Source organism: Paroedura picta, chromosome 1 (assembly GCF_049243985.1).
Source record: "Paroedura picta isolate Pp20150507F chromosome 1, Ppicta_v3.0, whole genome shotgun sequence".
NCBI lineage: Eukaryota > Metazoa > Chordata > Lepidosauria > Squamata > Gekkonidae > Paroedura > Paroedura picta.
In genome coordinates this window covers 180060780-180078165 of record NC_135369.1, presented here as the reverse complement: position 1 = coordinate 180078165, position 17386 = coordinate 180060780, and the positions used below count along the sequence as shown (strand labels likewise).

The 17386-nt window shown below is 46.4% G+C and overlaps 1 protein-coding gene across 3 annotated transcripts in view; it reads right to left on the bottom strand.

The window, feature by feature from the left end:
• The window catches only part of COL6A2 (collagen type VI alpha 2 chain), a 62571-nt gene that overhangs the window by 18300 nt on the left and 26885 nt on the right, over positions 1 to 17386 (bottom strand). For all 3 annotated transcript variants that reach the window (XR_013226979.1, XM_077314032.1, XM_077314023.1), the window contains exons 15-27: positions 16939 to 17001; positions 15932 to 15994; positions 15078 to 15140; positions 14026 to 14088; positions 13016 to 13066; positions 11420 to 11455; positions 10049 to 10111; positions 8887 to 8949; positions 8504 to 8539; positions 7799 to 7844; positions 5665 to 5817; positions 2688 to 3140; positions 2136 to 2174 (exon numbers count right to left, since the gene is read on the bottom strand). Coding sequence is in view for 2 of the 3 variants with exons in the window: in XM_077314032.1 (XP_077170147.1) it covers positions 2136 to 2174; positions 2688 to 3140; positions 5665 to 5817; positions 7799 to 7844; positions 8504 to 8539; positions 8887 to 8949; positions 10049 to 10111; positions 11420 to 11455; positions 13016 to 13066; positions 14026 to 14088; positions 15078 to 15140; positions 15932 to 15994; positions 16939 to 17001 (1192 nt within the window). In the remaining variant the exon portion in view is untranslated. The remainder of the gene's footprint in view (positions 1 to 2135; positions 2175 to 2687; positions 3141 to 5664; positions 5818 to 7798; positions 7845 to 8503; positions 8540 to 8886; positions 8950 to 10048; positions 10112 to 11419; positions 11456 to 13015; positions 13067 to 14025; positions 14089 to 15077; positions 15141 to 15931; positions 15995 to 16938; positions 17002 to 17386) is intronic.

Genomic DNA, 17386 nt, shown 5'->3' with positions numbered 1-17386 from the left:
GGTTTCTGATCTCATGATTCCCCCCCACCCCCATCATCAGTTATAAAAAGCAGAACTTCTCCTACTGCAAAGACCAATTCCTCATACACCTGTCAGTCACTTTGATTCTACAATGCTGAGGATTTCCCCTTGTGGCTGTGCGTTCCCAGCACAGCCACGGGAGAAAATGCATTTTGGAATCTAAAGCAGTGGTCCCCAACCCCTGGACTGGGGACCGTTACTGGTCCGTCGATCAGTCAATACCGGTCCGCAGCTCCTCCTCGTCCTTCTCCCTGGCTGCTGACTCAGGGGCTGCCCTGCCACTCTGCCGCCAGCTCATCTTTGGTGCTCTCCAGTGGCTGCCATGGCTGGGGCTCCCCCTCGGTAGGGCACTGAGCAGCTGCTGCTGGCAGCGCCCCCCAGTGGGTGGTGGGAAGTCAGGGGTGCCGGCGGGGAAGCAAGCGGAGCAGGGGCTCAGGCAGTGGTGACATCCCTCGGCAAAAGACTACCCCCTCCCCTTCCGGGCCTCAGTAAAATTGTCAAGCGTTGACCAGTCCCCGGTGATAAAAAGGTTGGGGACCACTGATCTAAAGTGACCTGCACAGGCCTAGCTGGGACAGACCATGGAGTTTGCTCAAATAAAGGAGTCTATCTAAATGGTTCCAACCTGCAAGACAGAGCATACAAAAGAGACTACGGTTGCTTATTTCATCAGCAGTATACAACCATTAGGAGTAGGGCTGCGGCCAGGACAAGTAAACAAAATCATATGGGAAGCCTCTTTCCCACTCCAGAGTATCTCACCAGGGAACAAGCAACTGAGAATAAGCATAATGGACCATAAGGTATTACTGTTTTTACGGTTTCATTGTATTTAAACTAGATGTTGAATATGTTGTAAACTGCCCTGAGCCTGTCTGCAAAGAACGGCAGTCTATACATTTAATAAGTAAATAAATAATAATAAAATGACTGTTCTTAAAACTATCAGACTATCTGCCCCAAACCCACACCACAGCAATGCTAAATGGGATCATTCTGATGCTTACCCAAAATTGGTATGTACCACAACTTCCTCTCTTCCTGTTGTCGTACTCTGGCCCAAGAGGACTGGATGTTACCCCCAGAAAGGGGGCCAGTTGGAGGGTCTTTCTCATTCAAGCTTAGAAAATCTAAGAGCCAAACTAGATGTGATGGAGTCCTCGTGGCTACTGTGAGCCCCCCTCTCCCCTGTGAATGATGGGATCTGCGGCACAGTGCTCCCCCACCTTTTCAAGTGATGAAACACTTGTGTGGCCGTATGTGTGGCCATTCTGACACTTGATAAGGGGGGGGGGGAGGAACAAGAGCATCTAAGCCCACCTCAGTCTCTGAAGATAGGGCCCTCATGGCATTTTCACATGACTTTAAAACGGTGGTGGTATCCTCATGGCATCACATCTAGTATGGGCCTGAGCAGTGAGAAAGAGTGCAAGTTTTTTTTTGGGGGGGGAAAGATACTCCAGCTGAAAACTGCATGTGCAGAAATCCTTGTGGTGTTGAGTTTGAACTGACAAAGCCACTTCAAGCAGAATGGGCTATAATGCAAAATAGGTACTAGTCTATGAAGGTAACTCGCAAAGACAGATAACTGATTGGGAAGGGAGAATGATGGAGCGGCAAGTTCCGGTCAAAATAACCTCCCCCTTTTCCTTTTAGGTTTTTTTGGACTAGCAACACACATGAGCCTTTTCCAGTTAATTACAGACTTTCTCCAACATCCCATAAGAGGAGTACCCACAAGCCTCCCCAAATACCCAGCTGCCATTTTGTGTGAATAGGACAAAACCCAGTGTGTTTTATTGTATGATGTTACCTGCCCTGAGCCTCATGGGAAGGGCAGGTTAGAAAAACAAATTTTTATTTATTTTTTATTTATGTTATTATCCAGCTGAGGTACGCATGAACTCCGACCTTTCATAATCTTGGTTCCCAATGGTGCATATCTGGAGCTGGGGAAAACATATGCTTTGTTCTATTCACACAAAATGGCAACTGTGCCTACTGAAAGTGGTTGGATTTAGTTTGGGCTAGTTTGACTTCCTTCCCCTCACTTTGAATATTATATAACAAAGATTGTGGTGAATATAGTTCCGGTCATTCCCGGATTTTTTTACCTGTTTGGCAGGGCAATTCAGGACAGACAATCTGAGGATCTGAAATGAGAAGGAAAACAATAGACAGGGCTGTGAGGAGAAAACGTCTCTATAAAAACGGCAAAGAGAACATCATTTTCTGAACTTGAAACAGTTCCTTCTCCTCCCCTGGTGCCCACAAAGTCTTTTCCTATACATATAATCTCATAAATCATGGGAAGCAGCCAAACTGGAGCAAACCACCTCTGAACATCTCTTGCATTCAAAACCATATAAGGCAGCTGTGGAAAAGGCAACAACAAATAGCCTTAACTACAGACCTCAGCATAGCATATGATAAAAAGTCAGGGGTTTTGGGGGGAGGGGTTTCAAAGGCAGGAGTCTTTTAGGAGGGCGGGATTGGGGGCTTGCTCTTTTACCTTTGCTTTCAGCTGGAGATTTTTCAAGTACTATTGTAAGCTGCCTTAAACCAGGAGGAAAGGCGGGCTAGAACTATTTTGATCAATAAATAGAAATAAATAAAGAATTATTCTTTTGAGTTGGATCCCTCCTGCGGAGGCAGCTATGACAGACCTGGGCAGAGTTCGTGCTCCATGTTGTCAATGAACTCTTCGGCCACCAGCTCCGTAAACAGCTTCATCTTCTGGACCCTGCCGGCATTGTCGCAGGCGATGGACGTCAGGGTCTCGTCCTCCTGGGCCTTGTGGAACATGTCTCCAATCCCGATAGCAGTGACAGTGACATCTCCGCCACAGAGGGCCTGCAAGTGGGAGTCTTTGTCCCGCGGGTCGTGGCGCCCGTCGGTCACCACCACCGCGAAGACCCGGGATTTCTCCCGCCGGCTTTCTTTGATGAGCTTGTTGTAGGCAAACTGGAGGGCAGAGAGGGTCCAGGTTCCCCCCGCGATCCACTCGAGCCTCTTCACAGCCTCCTTGAAGCTAGAGAGGGAGTCGATGCGCTCGTCGTTGAGCTGGATGGCTTCGAAGGTGCCCTCGTGGCTGTACTGCACCACCCCGACCCGGGCCCCTGGCAAGGAAATGTTATTTATTTATTTTTTAAAAATGTGTATGCCACCCTTCCGAGAGGGCTCAGGGAGGCTGACAACAATCAATAAAATAATGACATTAAAAAAAAATCCTAAAAGATGACTATGTTAAAAAGCAAGCGATTCTAGAAGGGTAATCTCTTGCTCTCTAGTATAGCCATTCTCAACCTTGTAACCACTGACAACCCTCTGAAAGTTTCTGCAGACTTTGAGAAACCCCCAGAAGTGGTATAATCCCTTCCCCTTCCCCTTCCCCTTCCCCTTCCCCTTCCCCTTCCCCTTCCCCTTCCCCTTCCCCTTCCCCTTCCCCTTCCCCTTCCCCTCCCCTTCCCCTCCCCTTCCCCTTCCCCTTCCCCTTCCCCTCCCCCTTCCCCTTCCCTCACCCTCCAGGGTCATCATTGCCATTTTGTAAGGGGAGGGCGGGTCCACGTGACCATATGTGGTCAGATCACCCAACACATGTTTAATAAATGTTAAAAGTCTATGAAAAAATTAATTAACTCCCACCCATCTGGGAAACCCTTCCAGGCCCGTAAAGAAACCCCGGGGTTTCATGATACCCTGGTTGAGAAAGCCTGCTCTAGTGAAAGAAAGAGGAGGACCTAACAATCTTCGTGATCAGTAGGTGGGTATTTCAGCCGTCATCCTAAATCCTTTAGGTAGGAAGGCCAGAATATTTGATGGTATTTCTAGGCTTCAACCGTAGGTCTCAACCACACCGTCCTGGAACAAACAGCTTCTCACTCCCTCTCCAGGCATGCAGCATTACAGCCTGCCAAAATCCGCACCCACAACCCCATTCATGACAGGGAAGAAGGTGGCTGGAGCACAGACACACAAATCCAGAGCTCACCTGCATTTCAGGCGCAAAGACACTTTTTTTACTACCCAAAGGAGTCAGTCTCAAAGTGGCTTACAATCACCCTTCCTTCCTCTCCTCATAGCAGACACCCTATGAGGCAGGTGAGGCTGAGAGATCTCTGAGACTGGCCCAATGTCACCATCATGCTCCATGAATCTCAAAGTGACTTACAATCACCTTTCCTCCCTCTCCCCATAATGGACTGCCTGTGAGGTACATGGGACTGTCAGAGCTGTAAAAGAACGGTGACTGGCCCAAGGTCACCTAGCAGTGTTAAGTGTGACAGGGCCCCCTGCCTCATTGACAGGCACACTGTCTTCTATAACCAATGGCACCCCACAATAGTCTAGGCTTAAGCTAAAGCCAAGACGACACTGCTAGGGTTGGCCAAGCCAGGCCAGACTCCATCTCTGCCTTAGGTTTGGAATGACAGCCTTAGCCTGACCCAGAGGTGCCTCTGGACTCAAGCTCACATCAGCTTCCTCCTGTTTGCCTAAGTGCTCCTAGGAAAATCCTTTGTCTTGCAACATTTTTCACACTTGGCCCCTCTGCCATGGGAAATCTCCTCCACACATCCTGCCAGCTAGACCTGATGGCTCTCTTCCTCAGAGCCATTAATACCTTTATCCAAATCCATTTACGGCCATCCCCCCCCCACTTGGCCAGGCATTGTCCTAATCTCCGGGGACCCTGGAAACTTCCAGCACATGCTTACCTGAGCCTTGTCACATAGCCCCCCTCCCCAAAACCCCATAAAAACTGTGGCTTCACACAGCCACTCTGAGTGTCTTCCAACCCGGGACCTCCCACGCTGGTTCGTGCTTCTTCCTCTGACCCACCACTCCTCAGACAGGTAACTAGCAAGCCTTCCACTCTTCCTCCCCCTTCTCTATATGACTGCTTGTATGTGTGTTAGCTATTTGTGTGTCTTTTTGTTATTTTCCTTTCAATAAAAGCTTATATTACTATTTTACCATTTACATCTGTGTTTGCCTTGAGTTCCTACGGGTGGAATCAACCCTCGTAGACATAGGTAACGATCCGATAAATGCTAAGTTACCCCCCTCCCACAGCATTTGGGCTAATCTTCCCCACAAGCCCAAAGATACGTGTTTTTAGGACATGTGTTCACGCAGTTTGGGTAACAGTAGGCCTCTTGAGTCTCAAAGCAGCTTCCAATCACCTTCTCTTCTTCTCTCCACAACAGACACCCTATGAGGCAGGTGAGGCTGAGAGAGCTCTGAGAGAACTGACTGGCTCAGGTTACCCAGTGGCTTTCATAAGGAGAAGCGGGGAATCAAACCTGGTTCTTCACATTAGAGCTTGTTATTCTTTAACCACTACACCACGCTGGCTTTCTCGGAACAATCTCAGTCTTTTCTCTGGCTCCCAGTGAGCACATGGATCTCCTGAAAGTTTCAGAGAAGCTGAGAAATGTCCTACAAAAACCCACATCAGAGAACACAGACCAAGGCAAAAGCCAACATCCCTGGAAATCCAGTGGTTTCCTTTCAGAAGGGATTTTTTAAAAAAGTTCCCAGATGTTTGCATTCTGAGAGGAATCTGCTGGGGAAAAAAAAAGAAAACATCTCACAATTCCTGATGTTTAGCTGTATAATCCAACTCTGAGTCACACCACTGACCTGTCTCCGATTTGGGGTCTTTGGCGATGGAACCAAGTCTGCTCACGACGTTGATGACAAAGTTCTTCTCCAGGGAGAAATTGGTGTAGCCGATGCTCTCGGAGCTGTCTATGATGAAGACTATGTCCAAGGGCCCACAGACCTTCTCACAGTCTATGGAGAGGAGAGACCCACTAGTCAGAAAAGGCCTTATCATGCATGGGCTAGAAAGTCAGGGGGAAAAAGGGACAGGAACCATAGAGTTGGGAGGGGCCATACAGGCCATCTAGACCAGTGGTTCTCAACCTTCCTAATGCCGTGACCCTTTAATACAGTTCCTGATGACCCCCAACCATAAAATTAGGCAAGTGCTCTTTCACAGAAATTAAACCGAAACTGAGCAATAGCGTGAAGACCCATTGTTCATGAATGTATATAAATTGGGTTTTTTCGGGGGTTTCTCAGTTCAGTTCTGCCTCTTGTCCCACCATGTGCGGGCGCCTGCAGGAGGAGCAGCAACAGTGATGGTGCCCCCCCCCCAGCCAGGCTGCTCGTCCTGCTGTGACCCCTGTGAGAGGGTCATTCGACCCTCAAAGGGGTCCCGACGCCCAGGTTGAGAACCGCTGATCTAGACCGACTCCCTGCTTAATGCAGGATCAGCCTCAAGCATCTGGGAATGATCACTATATCTTTCTTCTTTACCTTTTTTGTTTAGATTGAAACCCAAATAGCGTTTTATTTATTTAAAAACTTAAGCTCTATCTTTTCAAAGTTACTAATGGCAGCGGCCCGTATTGATGAAAACAATTCCTAAAATGTGGTATACATTTCGTTACAAGAAGTTGTAGCGGATATATTAGTTGGATGTGACTTCTTGAAAGTCAAGGTAACTGACTTTCCATTCTCACAGAGAGTTAATGCTGTGATGATAAAGTTTCCTTCTTTATCGACAGGGAGAAATACCTTGCTGAAGTTACTAGCGCCTGATGAAAGCCAGCAGATGTCCTGATTTGGGCAGGGAAATGGTAGTGCTAAGCCATTTATCCACCATCCCAAAGGCCCTCTCTAGGCCACTATGATCCTAAGCAGGTCTACTCGGAATCCAGCTCTGGTACTTCAAATGGAGATAACTCCCAGGAAAGTGTCTTAGAATTGCACTGTAAAGGTCAGATTAGACCACAAGGATCTGGCCATGACTAGCACGCCTCTTCCACATGGCCCTACTACTACTACTACTACTACTACTACTACTACTACTACTACTACTACTACTACTACTACTACTACTATATTTATATAATGCTCTCCATGAAGCCTCAGGGCAGTTCACATAAAACAGAAACAATACAGATAACTTAAATTGCATGGGGTAGAATGATGAAGTTTCTTGCTGCTGTACTGCTCTTGGGAGTAGATTTCCCCCCTTCCCGTACTATTTTTAAGGTGAGTGAAGGTGACCGGGAGGGGTGGGGTTCTCCTACCTAACTTGCATTTAGTGTCCTGTCTAATCAGAAGAAGAGCTTACTAGCAGCTTACAAACACCTTTCCCTTCCTCTTCCCACAACAGACACCCTGAGTGGTAGGTGGGACTGAGAAAGCTCTGAGAGAACTGGAACTGGCCCAAAGTCACTCAGTAGGTCTCATGAGTCCCAAAGCAGCTTACACTGTTCCTTTCTTCTTCTTACAACAGACACCCAGTAGATGGGGCTGAGAGAGCTCTAAGAGAACTGGGAGTGGCCCAGGGTTACCCAGCAGGCTGCATGTGGTAGGAAGAGTGAGGAAACAAATCTGGCTCACCAGATTAGAGGCCGCTGTTCTTCAAACACTATGCCAGACTGCTCTCCGACTTTAATACATTGCCAGTGGTCTCCTAATCACAGTTATGCCCTTTGAAGTCCCTTGACATCAGTGGACTTAAAAGGGTGTAACTCTGCATAGGATGGCAGAGTGTGCAACCATTGCTGCACACAGAAACCTATCAGCACCATGTTCTTGATTAGTTAACATTCAGCTGCCCATCTCTATACCACAGAATGGATCACAAAAATCGACTGCATGACAACAACAATCAACCATTACATGGCTTCAGCCAAAGGAGGGAGGGAGTGGGTGTCAAAAGTGAGTGAAGTCTCAAAAACACAAAAGAGAAACTAACCACAACATCCACAGGTCTCTCGAATGTAAGTCATCACATCACAATCCTGTTAACAAAAGGTAGAAAGGAAAGGGTTGTTGTGCGGGCCAAGTCTCACCTGGTGTGCTGGGCGGGGCATCGGGACACCTTCCCACAGAGCCAACATCCCTACTAGGACAAAGACTTGTGGCATCTTAAAGACTAATTTGTCAGCTTTTGACCCTTTGTGTTTTTGTTTCTCTACCTTCATGGATTTCTACCATACATGAAAGCCAATGCACCAAAAGAAATCGCACGAGGATATGTCAGACTTCTGCTTGTGGTTATAAATGCATCCTTGCTACAAATTCTGCCTGAAATCTTATCTGCAGAGTGTGAAAAGCAATGTTTGATATGCCTTACAGGGATGCCAGCCTCCAGGTGGGACCTGAGGATCCCCTGGTTTTACAGCTCATCTCCGGGCAAGAGAGTTCAGTTCCCCTGGAGGAAATGGCAGCTTTGGAGGGTGGTCTCCATAGCATTATAGACCACTGAGATCCCTCCCTGTCCCAAACCCCTCCCACTCCTGGTTCCACCCCCAAAGTCTGAAATATTTCCCAACCCAGAGCTGGAGACGGTAATGCCTTATGCTTTTGCTGTTCCCCAGCTAACTGGAACAGATGTGAAGTGGACAGCAAAGTCCCTGGGGAGGATTAGTCCTTAAGAGCAGCCAGGTGGGCAACCTACCGTCAGGCCAGGATCTCCAGCAGGACCGGGGCCTCCCTGTGAGGAAAGGAAGAAGATAATATGGATGCTTTTGCAACAGGGGAAAGTTGGTTGTTATGGGTTTTCTGGACTGTGAGGATGTGAACCGGTAGTTCTAGTCCCTAACATTTTGCCAGTAACTGTGGCTGGCATCAAAAGAAAGTTATGTTAACAAGGACCAGGTTATTCCATGGTATTTGGGGGGGGGGGGTTGGTCATAGCTGAGCCCTTGGGTCACATGTTCACAGGTGTCAATTTTTGTCCACAGAGCTGGTGAAGGTCCTCAGAGTCGACACCAGAACACCAAAGAGGAGGGGGAATGGAGTGGTTCACATGACCTCCCCCATCACACATAGCCAGAATACCTCAGGGCCAGGATCACCATGAGGTCCTCTGGGTCCAGGTTCACCTTCTGGGCCAGCATCAGCCTAGGAAGAGAGAAGTGGATCAATTCATATTTATATTTCTGCCTGCAAACCACAAATGCATTCAAGTGAAGACAGAAAGTGGTTGACTTCCCTGGAGAGCAGTTGGATTTCTGTCTGCCATTCCACCACCCACCCACCCCCAATTGTGGTGGTGGAAAGTATTATGAAGTTGCAGCCGATCTATGGCAACACTAGGTTTGCATGGCAGGAGACATAAAGGGATTTCTCATTGCCTGCCTCCCCATAGTGGCCCTGGACCATTTATTTGCCTTACGGTATGTGTAGCAAAGAAATTAAAAGACGCTTGCTCCTGGGGAGGAAAGCTATGGCAAATCTAGACAGCATCCTAAAAAGCAGAGACATCACCCTGCCAACAAAAGTGTCTAGTCAAGGCTATGGTCTTCCCAGTTGCAATGTATGGCTGTGAAAGTTGGACCATAAGGAAGGCTGAGCGTCAAAGAATTGAGGCTTTTGAACTCTGGTGCTGGAGAAGACTCTTGCGAGTCCCTTGGACTGCAAGGCGAACAAACCGGTCAGTCCTAGAGGAGATCAGCCTTGACTGCTCCTTAGAAGGCCAGATCCTGAAGATGAAACTCAAATACTTTGGCCACCTCATGAGAAGGAAGAACTCCCTGAAGAAGAGCTGAATGCTGGGAGCGATTGAGGGCAAAAGAAGAAGGGGATGACAGAGAATGAGGTGGCTGGATGGAGTCACTGAAGCAGTCGGTGCGAACTTAAATGGACTCTGGGGAATGGAAGAGGACAGGAAGGCCTGGAGGATCTTTGTCCATGGGGTCATGATGGGTTGGACATGACTTTGCAACTAACAACAACAAATGTGTAGCGTAGCCAGAAACATTATATGTTGTGTACATTTTTATTGGCTTGAGAAAGCCATGTTGACGATTCATACTTGTTTATGTAGTAACTGCACTGTCAATTACAATATTCTTGTTGAAAATACACCATGTAACATTATTTAGCTAGGTAGTCAAGTTCACATGGACCTTTTGGTCTTTGCTTAGTGTGTGGTCCGTGTGTCCCTTCATAGTTTGTTTGGTGCACACAAAAAATGACATCCGACAAAGGGTCGACTTACAGGTTCACCTTTCTCGCCTTTTGTACCCGGAGGGCCTTTCAGTCCGAAATCACCTCTTCCACCCTGTTCCAAAAAAATGACATAAAGGGTTAGGGTGTTTCTGGGTTTTATCTCCATCTCCCTGCACCCTTCTGTGTCTAACCACTCCCACGGGGCCATTCTTCGTACTTCTGCTTTAAGAGTATAAAGCAAAGCAGAAGTACGCAAAATGTTTCGGATGGAGAAGACTACGTTTTCATGATGTAGGGGGAGGGGAGCCATCTATGTTGACGGTACAATCCATGCCGATGGTGGTTTCCTTGTAACAGCATTAGTGTAGGTACAAACTATGACAGAGCCCCCCAGTATTCTGCCCATGGGTGTCATGACAACTGCTGACACCTTTCATAGAGTCATAGAGTTGGAAGAGAGCATACAGGCCATCGAGTCCAACCCTCTGCTCAATGTAGCATCAGCCTAAAGCATCCAGTATAAGTATCTGTCCAGCTGCTGCTTGAATGCCAATAGGGATGGAGCTCACCACCTCCTTAGGCAGCCAATTCCACTTCTGCACTACCCTGTGAAATGTTTTCCTGTTATCTAGCTGGTATCATTCTACACGTACTTTAAACCCATCACAGAGGGTCCTATCCTATCCAAGAACCTTTTCCTGCCCCATGCAAGTGATAACTTTTCAGATACTTCATGAGAGCCTTCATGTCCCCTCTCAACCTACCCTTCTCCAGGCTGAACATTCCCAAGTCCCTTTCCTCATAGGGCTTGGTCTCTAGTCCCTGGATCATCCTCGTTGCTCTCCTCTAAATCCTCTCAATTTTGTCTATGTCCTAGTGGCCACCAACTTTTTTTTAGAAAGTAGGTGGGGCCAGGTCTGATTGATGAAAAAAAGTCCCTGAGAAGGTGGTGGGCTGGACTGAACGGCCCTTTGCAATCTCTTCTATCTCTGTGTGACTCTGAGTCCAGCAGATCTTATGATTGTCCACTGGAGATCTGGTTGGCTGGCAGAATGTTTCAGCAGAAGCTGCCACCACAGAGCTGGTTTTACTGCCTCACTTCTCTTTCCCAGTGCATTTTTAAAAATGATCCCCCCTCTCCCGTGTACTTAGGCTTTCCATATGTGGCTGGCTCTGCCTCTGGTGGCAGCCATTTTGTGGTTGGCTCTGACTCCGGAGGCAGCCATTTTGTGACTGCATGCACCACCTGCGTCCGAATGCCAAAGGTGCCAAAAGGCTCAGAATGTTGGGAACCTCTGAAGAAGCCTCATATGCACCCCCAAAAAGGCTATACAGAGAAATTAATCAGCTACTCCTTGAAGAACATTGCTTGTTATATTTTCTAGCTGAAGAAGCAGACACATATTTTATCATACTATACCTCCAATCCTTGTACGCCTCTCTCGCCTTTATCACCCTGGGAACAAAGGAAAGCTAGTCAGAGTTCACTTTGCTTGGCTATGAGCCCACTCTGATGAAACACGAAAATGCTTCTTCTTCATATCAATACTTCTTGATGCCAACCATATCTTTAACAATATTGAGTATAAAAGGTAAAGGTGCAAGCACTCTGTGCAAGCACCGAGTCATGTTTGACCCTTGGGGTGACGCCCTCTAGCGTTTTCATGGCAGACTCAATACGGGGTGGTTTGCCAGTGCCTTCCCCAGTCATTACCGTTTACCCCCCAGCAAGCTGGGTACTCATTTTACCGACCTCGGAAGGATGGAAGGCTGAATCAACCTTGAGCCGGCTGCTGGGATCGAACTCCCAGCCTCATGGGCAGAGCTTTCAGACAGCATGTCTGCTGCCTTACCACTCTGCGCCACAAGAAGCTCATATTGAGTATACATATTGAGTCATATTGAGTATACAGAGTTTCAACTGCCCCACTCCCTCCCCGTGGAGAATGTGTAGGATCTGGATTTGGGATTAGCCTGAAATGGCAGGATGTTCAACTGGATGTAATTGGCCAATGGAAGCAGAAGTAACATGAAATTAATTTGCTGATGGAGCTTAGCAGAAAGGCACTAAGATTATATAAGGCTCGGGATTCAATTACTGCTTGGAATATCTGATGGAAGAGGATCAGAGAGAGTGGATGTGAACGAATGAATCTGCTTTATATTGACTCAGACCACTGGTCCACCCAGATCAGTATTGTCTGCTCAGACTGCAGGGCAGAAGTCTTTCACATCACCTACTCACTACCTGATCCCTTTGACTGGAAATGCCAGGAATTAAACCTAGGACCTTCTGCATGCAAAGCAGGTACTCTACCAATGAGCCATAGCATTTGGTCATCCCAGATTGCACAGGGTTGAGCTCATTAGAGAGGCTGTCTGAAAAACTGAGTTGAATACAGTAGGCAAGAGCTGAAGTTCTAGGGCTGATGGATGAAAAAGGCACCAGTCATGTACCTGAGGGGTTATTAAAGAGCTCCTATGTGAATGTGCTAATCCTCACAGTACTTCACACTTCAAACTACCAGTGGACCATGCTACTGGAGAACAGAAAAGTAGCAAAGAAAAAAACAAACAAAAAAGTAGCAAAAAAAAAAAAAAGCAAAAACAGCCCAAACCATAAAGATTCAATATAGAAAAAACAAATAAAACAAATAAAACAAAAACAAATAAAATTGCAGTTTTAAACATTTATTTATTATTAGATTTGTTACCCGCAGTTATCAGCAAACCATTTACAAAATAAAGCCCCACATTAAAAAATCATTATAGCCCCATTAAAATATAACCTAAACCCTGGTGGTGAAAAAACCTATCTTCCCACCCTACAACAATTCACCCCATCTTGGTTGAGAGTAGAGAACTACCCCCCCCCCCCACCAGGCCTCAGTAAAAGGCGTTGAGTAGTCCCCGGTGATAAAAAGGTTGGGGACCACTGGCCTAGAGGACAGCTTTCCTTCTTTTGCTATGCAAGCTTTCCACCCAAACTTAAATTCAGCATGTAAATGAAACCTACCGGGAATCCTCTGGGGCCAGGATAGTTAAAGCCAGGTCTTCCTCGGTCTCCCTGGAGTAAAAAGAAAAAACTTACTCTTAAAGGAAAACGTAGGAAGCCAGATGCTCCCATAGATCGATCTGTATTGACCAAAATGGCCATGAAACTGTTGTGGAGCACAATTAATATGTCATTATCAATAAATATGTAGGTAGCAGCTGCAGAATACCCAGAATTTAATTCAGGTGGTTAAAAAAGGGACAAGAAGAACATAAGAAGGGCCCTGCTAGATCGAACCTGCAGTCAAAAGAAATAAACAGAGTAGGCAAAAAAGACTGAATGGAAATCAGCCAAAGCAGGGTGTAATCCTTCTGAAAAGTCTTGTTTAATTAAAGCACAATCGCTGAGCAAGTAAAGCTGTTTCAAAGTTTCCTCATCAGTATTTCTAAAATATAACTAAAAAAGAATAACATAAATAGCAACCTCTTTTGTCCATATGTAAGTGTGTTTTTAATCTAAATTGTTAAATGCTTGGGTGGGTAAATACGGCCGTATAAATGTTATTCTTCTTTTGTTATATTTCAGAAATCTGACGAAGAAACTTCGAAACAGCTGTTATATGTTCAGCGATTGTGGTTTCATTAAACAAGACTTTACAGAAAGATTCCACACTGCTTTGGCTGACTCCCATTCAGTCTTTCTTTTGATGTCTGCTTATCATTGTGTACTCCCCTTTTTTTTTGATGGATCAAGCCAGTGGCCTGTCTAGTCCAGCATCCAGTTTCACATGGTGGCCAACCAGTTGTCCTCAGTGGACTACGAACAGGGTATAGAGACCAAGACTGTTCTCAATTTTGTCTTCCAGCACTGGGATTCAGTGATTGGCTGCCTCTCAGTAAGGAAGTTCTCCTTGGTCACGATGGCTAGCCACCATTGGTAGACCTCTCTTCCATGTTACCTAGAGTGTGTGAATGGCAAAAAAGAACCCCCCCATTAAAGTATGCCTGTGCTAACACTCATATCCATGTTACCTTAGGTCCTGAAAGGCCAGGGTCGCCTCTTGGTCCTGCATCACCGGAATCCCCTCGGGAACCCTGCAATCGAGTCGGAGAAAGTGAAGAGATTGAGTGAATGAGTGTGGAGGTGTCCACGGTCTCCGGGCACTTCAGGGATACCATTATGGTGGTACTGTACAATAAGTGGTCTCATTTGCCTCCCACAGACTCAGCAACAAGAAAGTAGCTCCAACGGGAGTCTTCTCCTGTACCCAGGTAACATTTACTGCAAAATTTCCATAGCTAAATGATGGAGAGAAGATTCTTCTCTAACACTGCAGATATCTAGGCAATGGAGCAAGGACCTTTCTGGGTGAGTTGACTCCCAAAATACTGGGGAGAGGGAGGCAAAGAACTTAAATGCCGCTATGCCCCTCCAAGAAGTTTAAGATTGAACACACAGAACTTGCTCAAGCTCCCTGGCCTCAGAGGAATCAAGTTAGCCTCAACAAGAGCCAAAGCCTTCTCGGTCTTGGCTCCAGCCTTATAGAAAGCACTTCCAAGTGAGATTAAGGCCCTGTGGGACATTAAACAATTCTGCAGGGCCTGTACCACAGAGTTGTTCCATGAGGCCAATGGTTGAGGCCTAAAATTGTCTCTGACAGTATATGGCCTCCCTACTGGAAATACCGAAAACATTTAAGAACTCCAGAATGTTATCAAAATACCTGCCATTTTAACAACAGGAATTTTAACATCAAAAATTCACTATTCGTTAGCCCCTCTCCCATCAGAGAGAAGGTGACGACTCGATACAGCTTTTAACTTCAATTGACTGGGCTGATTTGAAAGCAATTGTAATGTATTGATATGTCTGAATCTTATAGAATGCTGTCAGTTGCCCCAAGTCTTTGGGGAAGAGGGGCAGACAAATCTGAAAATAAATAAATAAAATAATTAAAAATTCTCTTTGACGTGGAATGATGTCATGGCCGTCAGAAAAACCAGGGTGATAAAATATATGATTTTCCAATTTGGATTCTAGGAGAGAATGTTGAGGCATCCAGATGTATTTGGACAAAACTTACAGGCTTGCCAGGCTCCCCCACAGCCCCCTGTGCTCCTCGTGGGCCAGGTAGCCCCCGTTCCCCCTGTGGAAGAAAGAAATGAAGGCAGAGTCAGAGATTATCCTGTCCTCAAAGATGTGGCTAGGAAGTGCTAGACACCTTAGGCAATGTTATGTGTGGTCAGTTGATCCAATTAGTCCCTGTTGATCCAATTAATTCAGGACAATGATGGGAACAGAGTGAGAAATATCGACTATAAATTAATCCAGGATTAGGATGTCTGTACTGGCTACTGTGGTTTTAGATTGCTAACCTCCAGGTAGGGGCATGGAGATCTTCAGGAATAACCTCTACGCACCAGTTCCTCTTGATAATACAGCTGGAAGGAAGGAAGGAAGGAAGGAAGGAAGGAAGGAAGGAAGGAAGGAAGGAAGGAAGGAAGGAAGGAAGGAAGGAAGGAAGGAAGGAAGACACAGTGTCTAGAATTGTGGGAGACAGAAAGAAAGAAAGAAAGAAAGAAAGAAAGAAAGAAAGAAAGAAAGAAAGAATAGGAAGGAAGGAAGGAAAAGAGAAAGAAAGAAAGAAAGAAAGAAAGAAAGAAAGAAAGAAAGAAAGAAAGAAAGAAAGAAAGAAAGAATAGGAAGGAAGGAAGAATAGGAAGGAAGGAAGGAAGGAAGGAAGGAAGGAAAAGAAGAAAGAAAGAAAGAAAGAAAGAAAGAAAGAAAGAAAGAAAGAAAGAAAGAAAGAAAGAAAGAAAGAAAGAAAGAAAGAAAGAAAGAAAGAAAGAAAGAAAGAAAGAAAGAGGGAGGGAGGGAGGGAGGGAGGGAGGGAGGGAGGGAGGGAGAATTGTCTGGAATCCCATTATACTTCCTCACCCTTCCTCCTTTGCTTCCAACTTCTCCTGCCAGCCCTCGTGGACCTTCGGGACCAGGATCACCCTATGAGCAAAGAACCAGCCATTAGAGTGACTTACCAAAGAAAGAAGGCAGGGCCTTCAGATGTTAGCCTGAGCAGCATAAATGATTAGGAACTCACTTCTTTGGAGAGGCGTATGTGAAAATAGAGCCTTTGCTACTTGTGGAGATCCCCTCGTGGTGTTTTCAAGGCAAAAGACATTTGGAGGTAGTTCGCCATTGCCTTTTCTCCCATTAACATACTAACCAGGGCCAACCCTGTTCAGCTTGGGCCATCCAGGTCAGGGCATGCTATGTCTACAGACACACAAACTGCATCTAGCAGCTACCGCCTGGTCCTACATGAATGAGCTTTTGAGAGATTACAAGCAGCAATTCTGTCCTATTTTGTGCCCTCGGTGGTTCTATTTCCACACACCATCCCCTGCTCTACCATTCAAGCGTGGGAGCATAGCTGCTGCTAGACTGCACGTAGAGCTGTATAGTTGACTGTAAGACAGAGAAAATTGACATTTTTTTAATTGTTGAGTTTCTATACATGTTCATAGTCTTTTAACTCTGTAAACTTCAGTGGGAGCTTTGTCTGCAAGTGGCTTAGAACAACCCCAAAAAGACAACGGGTAGCTCTAGGAATCGCCATAAACTCTGTGGCAAAACCATCTGGCCATAGAGCACACTCATCCCAGCAAGCAAACAAGGGTTTAGTGAATCCTTGAGTTGCCCAGCGGTCCCTGAGTTGCACATGGTCAATTGCACCAGTCTTTAAGAAAAGCCACTCCCCCAACCGATGTACATCCACTTCATTGGGTACTAAGCTGCATGGGAGGGTGGCATATAAATCAAATAAATAAATAAATAACACTCTCTAGACCTGGAATCCAAATGCGTAGGGGTGTGTTTATCGCTTTCTCAGACCTGCTGATGAGATAGAAACTCCTAGCATAGTGATGGAAGGCTGCCAAACTTACCCTCTCTCCTTTGGTTCCAGGACCTGCTGGGCTCCCTTTTGCACCCGGATCACCTCGACGGCCCTTGGGCAAAACAAGAAAACAGTCAAAGCACAATCCAGACACTGGTTCCTTGGTCAGTGTTACGCTGGTCTCTCCTCATTTGGTTCTCCAAACCAGGTGGCAGGTAGAGCCAGGGCCTGTAGCTGGATTGACTTTTGACGGAAAAGTGGTCTTTGAGCTGAACCAGGAAGGGTTGCCAGGTTCATCGGTGCTGCTAACAGGGGATGGGGGGGGGGATGCTTCCTGGGAATGATGCAATGTGCTGACATCACCCAGAAGTGATGTTGGCATGCCAGAAATGTCAGGGGCAATGCTCTGGCTTTTGAGCAAAACTTGACAGATTTTGCTTCTAACCGTAGAATTTTGCCAGAACCCCCAATACAGGAGGGGATCTCCGAGTTTCAGG